A 9,286-nucleotide genomic window follows, 5' to 3' on the forward strand; every position below is an offset into this window, starting at 1 on the left:
AGTTTTATCATATTTATAAGGATCCCAGTTAAAAAATGGTGTAAGAAAGGTATAAGAGCATATTTGTTTTTAGGTTTCAAAACCCTTTTGAAAAAAAATCTTTTTTACTTGAAATTAATTTTTTTAATATTTTTAAATTATTTTGATATACTGATATAAAAAAATAATATTTCAATGTATTTTTAATTTTTTTAAAATTAACTGTTATAATAAATACCAAATTAGGTCTAAAAAAAAGATAAAAAAGCGAACCAAATGAGCTCTAAAAAAAAGATAAAAAAGCGAGCTTTCTATAAGCTATTTCACCGTGAGGGTAAAAATCTTTTGGAAAACCCTTTAGAATCCACAAGGACACCATTATTAAATTGAAAACTATAGAGATAGAATTGCAAAATTGATGAATCTTTGTGGGACAAAACATAAAGTTTACATAAAAAATATCGCTGCTGTTAACATGGCTCTCTCCTGGTAGCAATATTGCAGCCACGCGCAGTTACACAAACAGGGACTCCAAGCCAATAAGCAATAGCAGAAACGTACAAGATGCATGCTCTTCCATTTTGATTTCAAGATACAGCAAATCTTGTCCATTTAGCTATTTGAACCAAAGTGAAATGCGATGTTAATATATCATAATTATCATACATGATCGAGAGAAAAATTATAATTGACTATGAAGGATGATGGTGACGAAGATGATTCTGCTGCTAGGCCGTTAAAACTGACATGTCCTTGCCGTCGCCTCTGCCTGCTGCCGCCCGTACTCTGCTTTCTGCACTCTGCAGGCATCAGATTCCCCCTCTGTCACAGATTTGCTACTTCTAATAAAAAAAAAATGTAAATCCAGAAAAGTAAATACACCTATGCTAGATAACAACAGAGACGTGGCAGTTTTGCATTGGTTTAAAATTATATGAGTAACATGAATAAACCAGTAAGAAATGTACACGTCTGCAATGTGTCAAAATTCGAAAGAAATATATACAGTCTGTTACACCCAGAGTGTACTAGACTGCTAGGAGCGACAGCATGTGCTTTTTTTTTTTTTTTTGGCATAAATATTAAAGGGATTGCCGCTGCCTGCATTTTCCTTTCCTATATAGGAATGCATGAAAAGAGTTGATAAGCATTGAGGCAAAGGGCAGAATACTAAAATTAGAGGTAGACATGAGAGGATTGAACAGAGCAATGGAACGGCTTAGACCCCTTGTTGACTCCAACGCTTGGGATTACTGTGTTGTATGGAAGTTAGGCGATGACCCTTCAAGGTGCTCACTACAAATTAACAGCACATTGATGTTTATATATAAAGTGTTTGATTGATGATTTTGTTATCTTTTTAGGTTTATTGAGTGGGTGGGTTGCTGCTGCGGTGGCTGCGGTGGCGGTGGTGGCTTCAATGTGGAAAGGGACAGAGGAGAAGACAACCTATTTGGGCGGGGTCCTCTTTGTAAGGATGTCTTCTTTAAGCATCCAGTCAGAACAAAGGCTTGTGAGGCTCTTTCTCGGTTCCCTTCTTCCATGCCTCTGTATTCTGGGTACTCTTCTCTTCTCTACTCCTACATTTATTTTTATTTATGTTACTTTAGCCAAACATAATACCATCTAATTGCTAGAAACAGGATTCATGGAGAGGTGGTGATATCAGCTGAGCCCAGATGGTTATGCCATGCCACGGTCACTACTCATGACTCTAATACCCTACGTGTGAGTTTTTTCTTCAGTCTCTCGATTTCTGGTTAAGAAAAAAATTGTTCTGGTTTCCAATAATATAGTATTAATTCCTGGCATTTGTAAGAAACTAGCTTCTTTCTATCATATGCAAAACCACAATTTATTGATAATTTAACCATACATTTATTGCTTTAAACCCATAGTTGAAAGGATTTGACAATGACTAGGGTGATAGTTTTGTTATTTATTAACAGCATTTTGTATAGTAACTTGAAAAACATTGCTTCAGGAAGTAGCTGGAACTCAAGTCTTGATCCCAGTAATTGGTGGACTTGTTGAGCTTTTTGCAGCAAAGCATGTAAGTCTTTTACTCGGTTTTTTGCTATAGAAAATTAATTTCTGCTAATGTGATTTATGTGTGAAAATGTCATTCAATATTTTCAGATGAAAAAAGATGAGAAGATGATAGAATCTCTTAGAGCTCATTGCCATGTCCCTGTCAAACAAGAAGCCGTGACTGATCATGGGTATTCCAATTCGAGCTTCAACGACCACCATCTTGATTCATTGCTTGAAGATAATTTGCCGCATTCCTGCCACTTGTTAAGTCTAATTCCACAGACACAGTTTCTTCTCCCATTAACGCAGCCCCGTAACTGTATTAGTTTTGAAGGATCATCTAGCGGTTCCAATCCTTCAAACGAAGCTCCATCATTTGTTTCAAATGCGAGTCAACTGCCGCAACATGGACATTTGGAATTATCAGTTGGAAAATCCAATCACGACGAGAACATTCTGAAGCAACGAGCAGGTTCTGCAGATTGCAACAAGAAAGTTCCAAAAGTTATGAGGAAGCCGGAAAGAGATGACTACAAATCTAAGAATCTCGTCACAGAAAGGAACAGGAGGACAAGGATTAAAACTGGCTTATTTGCTCTGCGTGCCTTGGTCCCCAAGATTTCCAAGGTTAACATAGCTGGATATATTTCTGCTACTGAAGAGAGCTATTCTCTGTTGTTTTTGTTGCTGTTGTTGTTGCTGTATGCTTTCTTCGAGTAACTCTGCATTTTATAAATGTTACAGATGGATAAAGCTGCAATTCTTGGAGATGCAATTGATTACATCGGAGAGTTGCTAAAGGAGGTGAAAAACCTCCAGGATGAGATCAAGAATGCTGAAGAAGAGGAATGCAGAGCGAGCAACATTGAACTAAAGACTTCAAAACTGGAGATCTTTCAGGAAGACCACGTGTCTTCTTCTAAGATCAACCAGGATTCTTCTGGTTTTGTAGAAAAGAAGGGGGCGGAGGTATAGAGAGCTTTCTAAACCTGGTTCGGTTTTTATTGCAAATCCTAAGATCATTATTCACATAGATTTTTGGACAAAACAAGCTGAGCATTCAAGTTTAACAGGCTTCATGAGACAATCAATTTCTTAACTGACCTTTTCCCAGGTGCAATTAGAAGTGGACCAGATTAACAAAAGACAGTTCCTGCTAAAGTTCCTTTGTGGACAGAGGCAAGGAGGTTTCGGGAGGTTGATGGAAGCTATCCATTCTTTGGGGCTTCAAATCCTTGATGCCAATATTACAACATTTAATGGCAGTGTTCTGAACATTCTCAAGGTCGAGGTAAGATACAACACTGAATCCTGATATTCAGCTGGAATCAAAATTCAGACCTGGGTTCCACATAAATTCAGCTACACAAGCTTGTTTTCCACATAAATTCACCAAAAATACAAGAATTTGCAAAAATATTTTCAAGTGCAAAAACTTCCATGACAAGATGAATTTCAGCTGTTCTCTGCTAGAAGCCCCATTTCTCTTTTTCTGCTTTATTTATTTGCATAATTGTAGATAATTATACTAACTTGCATCTACTCCTGCAAGGCGGATAAGGACATTCATCCAAAGACATTGAAGAAGTCATTGATCGAGCTAACAGGGAACCTAATTCGGACATTTGGTAGTCAAATTTAGGAGAATCAGGGAGTTCCTTTTTCTTTCATATTTTGAAGAGTTTAAAGTGGGAAAGTCGGCAGCTTCTCCATTCAGCCAGGGCTGTTATATTGATATACTAAAAAAAACAATGAGGTTTAAACGTTTGTTTAACATCAATATTAGCTATCTGTCGGAAACATTATTATCTTTACCTTCATTGGAACTTCTTTTGTACATACATTTTCATCAACCCGGACCTTGTACAGAAGCAAGATTAGGGAAGCCATTCTGGAAGTACTTTTTACAGATTTTCAACGCCTGAAACCAAGAAATCGATCCTTTTATATCCTCAATTTCAGCTTTTTCATGTAATTGTAACCATGCCCTGCATGATTCTCACATTATGTTGTGAAACTATGTGTGACTAAATCCAAACACCAGCCCACAATAAAAAGAAATACCAGACAAAAAGAAAGTGTACAAGAGAAAAGGGTAGCTTAGGTTAAAATATGTTCAAATTTACATCATAAGCAAAAGTTTCTTGCAAATATATATGCAATGCAACAAAACTTTTTTCCATCTTGTTCTGGTATCAGTCAGACATGGGTGCTCATTTGAGTAACACCCCATTAGTGAATACACAAGCTTCGAGTAAGATGAACTTTACAAGCTGTCCTTGAAAGTTCACTGCACCTCTAAGGTAGCTAAACATTGCAGTCAAATTTCACAGGAGTAGGGAAAAAAACTCGACGCTAATTAAGTCTGTCGAAATAAGCTGCAAGTTCTTTGAGATATAAACCTTCTGTGGTGCTAAACAAAGATTATCTTAAGAAGATCTACTGTTTGGCCATGTCACCTTTATCTAAACCGGTGGCCAACATAACTGCCAGTTCGGTTCATGGCTCGAGTTTCTGAATCGCTACTTGTGTAATCACCTGAAGTTGGTTGTTCCCGGGATGTGTCTCTAGCAGAGTAATCTCCACTGAAAGTGTCAAATTCTGAGCTTCCATTACTGACAAGAGCCATCCTCCGGAAATTACTAATCTCTTGATTGTACTGGCCTGAATCATATGCAGTGCTCTGACCAAATTTCACACCATTACTGAGATCCGACAATTCACCTCCACTATCTAATGCTCTCACCACCTAAAAGAGTATTCCAGGAAATTTAACAATCAAAAAGCAATTGTGCTCATTTTTGTTCTCCATCTATAAAGAATATTCCTGACAAGATTAGATATAAGAAAAAACAATTTGACAAGAGGCATAATCATCATCACCTGCATCATGCGCGGTCGCTTTGGAGCCAAATGGCGAACACAAGCAGCGGCTGTCTCAACCATTCTGAACAATTCACTCTCCACGTAATGCTTTTCAAGTCGTGTATCAACCAGCTCACCAAGTTCACCGGTTTCAAGTGCATGAATTAGGAGTGGACGAGCCTGCCACAATCATAAAAAACTATATGTATATATATTTGTTGAATGAATATGTAGATTGCAGGGAAGAAAATTTGGATATGCAAGTCGTCTAGCTCAAGGCATAACTAAATGGATATGGACAAGATAAAGTCGGCTTGTTTACAGGCAAACCATTTAGATGGGGAAAGAAATTAAGTGCTTGTATTAAAAAATTTTGCTCGATTTATGAACCATATCATATTATAGCCAGATGATGGTTGATATATAATACATTTCATTTGCTTCAATGCCAATTCATACCCATTCAACCAAGCTTTCATCCCCCAGAGGCTGACTTGCATCAACTGGTTTGCGCCCGGTTATCAGTTCTAGAAGCACAACTCCAAATGAAAATACATCAGACCTATCTGTTAGCTTTCCACTTGACGCATACTCAGGTGCCAAGTACCTGAAAACCAAATTGCGTAATAATATAGGGTTATGATTAACACCATTACTGTAGATTTTGTTTTGGAAGAAGGTGATAGATTGGATGGCAAAACTTGGATGATTTTTTTCTATTTCTTTGGAACATTTATAATTGGGAATCTCGCTTTACTACTATGATCCACATTCCAGGATAGATTTTGTTCATTGAGGGTGTTGAGGGTTTAGTCATTTACACCAAATCGAGAAGATGAAGGACAGGTAAGGAAGGTAAACACATGAACAGAGGACATGGAGTCTGAAAGGAGATTACATATTGCCGTAAACATACCCAAATGTCCCCATTACTCGAGTTGACACATGGGTCTGAGTAGTGTCATTTAGTCTGGCAAGCCCAAAGTCTGCAACCTGCACATAAGAAATAGCTCGCAAATAACAATGCAGAGCTAACAGAGAAACCGCATTTTGAAGGGAATCCAACATAGAAAGTCGTAGGCTTGCCTGCGCTTCGAAAGCATCATCCAACAGAATGTTCGCCGACTTAATGTCTCTGTGAATAATTTTCGGATGACCTAAAATTAGATCACAGGAAACTTAATTAACCTTCTTTTTTAAGAATTTCACTATCAGTATATTTAGTTACTTTCAGAACATGATCTAGATGCAGATTGAGCAACAAGATGAAAACAAGTTTTTGAGTAAATATGAGAGGAATAGTACACCACATAACCTATGTTAATTAAGGAGGAGAAGGATAGGATACGTACAATCTTCATGTAAATATGCCAAGCCCTTTGCAGATCCTATGGCAATTTTGAGTCTTTTAGGCCAATCCAACACAGGCAATTCTTTTCCTGCTTGCACAAATCAGGGACATAACCACTCACATAGCATAGGTTCCAGTAAGCAGCACTGGAGAAGGATACTTAAAATCAATATTTATAAAATGGAAAAGAAAAATCACCTTACCATGCAAATGATGCTCAAGAGTCTTATTTGGAACAAATTCGTAGATGAGCAAGCGCTGATTGTCAGAGATGCAATATCCCACCAAAGAGACCAAATGTCGATGATGGACACGACTGATAATTTCAACTTCAGCCTTAAATTCCCGATCACCCTGTCCACTACCGGCCTTTAGTTGTTTGACAGCCACTACCTTCCCATCTGCCATGCACCCCTTGTAAACACATCCAAACCCACCCTCACCGATAATATTTTGACGAGCAAATCCATCTGTTATTTCCATCAGCTCATGGTAGCTGAAAAAGGTCTTACCGGTGCCAATAACATCTGAATCAGGGCCCCCTCCATTGTACATATTCCCTCTTTGACTTCCGTGGCTTTCGGAGGGTGCAGATTGCAAATGATAAGAGGGACTTCCAGGTCCAGTGAGACGCACAGATTGTTGTTGCTGTCCGTAATGATATCCATCTTCAAAAGGAAAAATTAAAGAAAAAGATGAATCACAATAAGATACTAATTAAGCAATGAGAAGCATCACAATAGGCACAGTACTTTACCTGTTTTCAAAGTAAAACTTTTGGGAGGCATGTAATGGCCAGAAGCATTGGCCACCCGTTTTTTTCTGCTCTTCACAACTAAAAAGATTGCCGCAACTAGTGTTAGAAGAAACAAACCTGTGACTGCAGCCCCAACAGCCGCAGCTATGATTGTCTTGCCTTCAGCTTCGTTACTTTCATTTCCTGGTGCTGGTGGAGTCCTGGGCACATTGTGATTTGTTGCATTAGTGGAAGTCGATGATGGGTGGTCCGATGGTGAGGCTCCTGGAACGGGAGGACTATGAAATCTAGAGTCTGTTGGAACGCGCCCGGAATTTGACGGATTGCTATTGGGTGACACATTTGAAATGGGGGGAGACAAAGAGGGTTTGAATTCTGCTGGAGGAGGAGGAGATTGTTGTACATCTCCAGAGAGAGGCGGCGGGACAAATTTACCAGCAGGGGGAGGTGATGTAGCAGGAGGAGGAGGGGATGGAACGGCTGAAGAGGATGACTCTTTCTTGGCAGGGGTAGGAGGAGGATTAGGTGATGGAGGTGGTGAGTTTGGTGGCGGAGATATTTTAAGTGGTGGTGACGAATTTGATTTAGTTGAATTTGAGACTAATGGTGGGCTGGGAGGTGGAGAATGGTTGGACTTGGGAGGTGGTGGTGGTGGTGAAGGAGGAGGAGGAGGAGGAGATTTCGAGGTGGGTGGGGGTGAAGATGGTTCTGGTGTTTGTGGGGAATCAACAATAGTAGAATTAGGCGGTGGTGTAGCTGTGACATCAACGAGTGCCGCTGATTCTTTACCATCAGTAGCTGAAGGTGAAGGGCCTAAACTGAGGGTGGAATTTGTGTCAGCTTGCAAAGGAAAAGACTCGTTCGATGAAGAACCCGGCGGCGGATTCTCCACCGAATTCGACATTATCCTTATGATTATATATAGCTTTATTTTCTCCCCCCCTTTTCCTAACGGATTGTCGGGTTCCTCTCAAATCGCATGGGTTTTCACAAAATATTTATGAGATTTTATGACGGTAATAAACAAGATCCTTCTTCTTATTTCCCCTTGTGCGTGCATGCATACATGCATGCGAAGAGATCGATGAAGCAAGCCCAAACTATTCTCAATTTGCTAATCATATGATATAATTCATTTAATTTCCTTCAAATTGGGAAATCATTGAAAATGTGCTTCCTCAGGACCTTCAAAGAAGAAATCTATCTACCTATCTATCTATTTATCCTAAACCCAAGAAGCGAATGGAAGAGGGACAAAAAACAAAGAAAGAAGAACCTGGTATTGAATGAAGTGCAGGAAACGTGAGAAATTTCTGTGGATTACGAATATTAGCTTGCAGAAAGCATCTATCCCAAGGAAAAGCGTAAAGGATGCCCGCTCCTCTTCTCCTTCTCCTTCTCCTTCTCCTCTCATCCCCTCTCCTTCCCTCTCTGTCTCAAAAACTTTGAAGTTTAACGACCTTTCCTTCAAATTCTCTTGCCTTTTTAAGACAGATTATTTTTATTTATTGTTCTTGTCTTATCTTTCATTGTTACTTCTCTCTCTCCTCTTCCAGGGACTTGTGGCACGATTTCCGTTATTCCTAACCACCACCTTTTCTGTTTTTTTGTTTTTCCTTCTCTTTCTCTTTTTAAATCGTACATACACACATATATATATATATATATATATATAAGAAATATATACATAAATCTCTTTCCTTGAGTTCCGGTTTACCGCGCAACTAATTAAGCTGGGTTGGCCATATGATAAAGAGATAATCGGCCTGATAGCAAAATCCCCAAAAACCCAAGTTTTCTTTTCCTTGTCCGCATGTTCAAAAAAGAAGTTTATAAATATAATATTTTTTATTTAAAAATATATTAAAATAATATTTTTTTATTTTATAATTTATTTTTAATACCATCACATAAAAAATTAAAAATACTAAAAAAAATTGAAGTAAAAAAAATATTAATTTTAATAAAAAGCATATTGAATCATAGCCCGAAAATGTCACTTAATACTTGGGTGATTATAGTGATGAAGGAACCATCATTAATTTAATTATGAGATTAATTTTGTTTTACATCTTGAAATATATCACTTCCATTCTTCTTTTTTTAATTTGTTCTTCAAGAATTATCTTTTTGATATTTAATTCATTCCAAAATAAGTTAAATGAAGAAAGATAAAGCATGATTTCTTTTAATATGATGCCTCACTTAAATGCATTATAGGCTATTACAGTGCATGTGAGTTAGCACCTTCTTTTTCCATATAAGTCAAGAGAAGGTTTGTGTTACTTTGAATATTGTAT

The 9,286-nt window shown here is 38.1% G+C and overlaps 2 protein-coding genes across 3 annotated transcripts; one reads left to right on the forward strand and one right to left on the reverse strand.

The window, feature by feature from the left end:
* Positions 1-1,104: 1,104 nt before the first annotated feature.
* On the forward strand, positions 1,105-3,825 carry LOC105132365 (basic helix-loop-helix (bHLH) DNA-binding superfamily protein). Of its 2 annotated transcripts, none has more exons than XM_011035825.1 (8): positions 1,105-1,268; positions 1,344-1,538; positions 1,617-1,707; positions 1,964-2,032; positions 2,119-2,640; positions 2,758-2,982; positions 3,128-3,304; positions 3,566-3,825. In XM_011035825.1, the coding sequence occupies exons 1-8, from the start codon at positions 1,168-1,170 to the stop codon at positions 3,653-3,655; spliced, it is 1,470 nt and encodes a 489-aa protein (XP_011034127.1). In that variant the 5' UTR covers positions 1,105-1,167; the 3' UTR covers positions 3,656-3,825. The 2 variants fall into 2 exon arrangements, with proteins under 2 accessions (XP_011034127.1, XP_011034128.1); XM_011035826.1 differs by having other exon boundaries at positions 1,623-1,707.
* Positions 3,826-4,100: 275 nt separating this feature from the next.
* On the reverse strand, positions 4,101-8,457 carry LOC105132363 (proline-rich receptor-like protein kinase PERK13). Its single transcript, XM_011035824.1, has 8 exons — positions 6,987-8,457; positions 6,433-6,897; positions 6,231-6,317; positions 5,965-6,035; positions 5,795-5,871; positions 5,338-5,485; positions 4,897-5,058; positions 4,101-4,762 (listed from the first exon to the last, which is right to left on the reverse strand). Exons 1-8 carry the CDS (start codon positions 7,888-7,890, stop codon positions 4,475-4,477), a joined length of 2,202 nt encoding a protein of 733 aa, XP_011034126.1. The 5' UTR covers positions 7,891-8,457; the 3' UTR covers positions 4,101-4,474.
* Positions 8,458-9,286: the final 829 nt, after the last annotated feature.

The sequence above is a fragment of the Populus euphratica genome, unplaced genomic scaffold (assembly GCF_000495115.2).
Source record: "Populus euphratica unplaced genomic scaffold, PopEup_1.0 scaffold85.1, whole genome shotgun sequence".
Lineage (NCBI taxonomy): Eukaryota > Viridiplantae > Streptophyta > Magnoliopsida > Malpighiales > Salicaceae > Populus > Populus euphratica.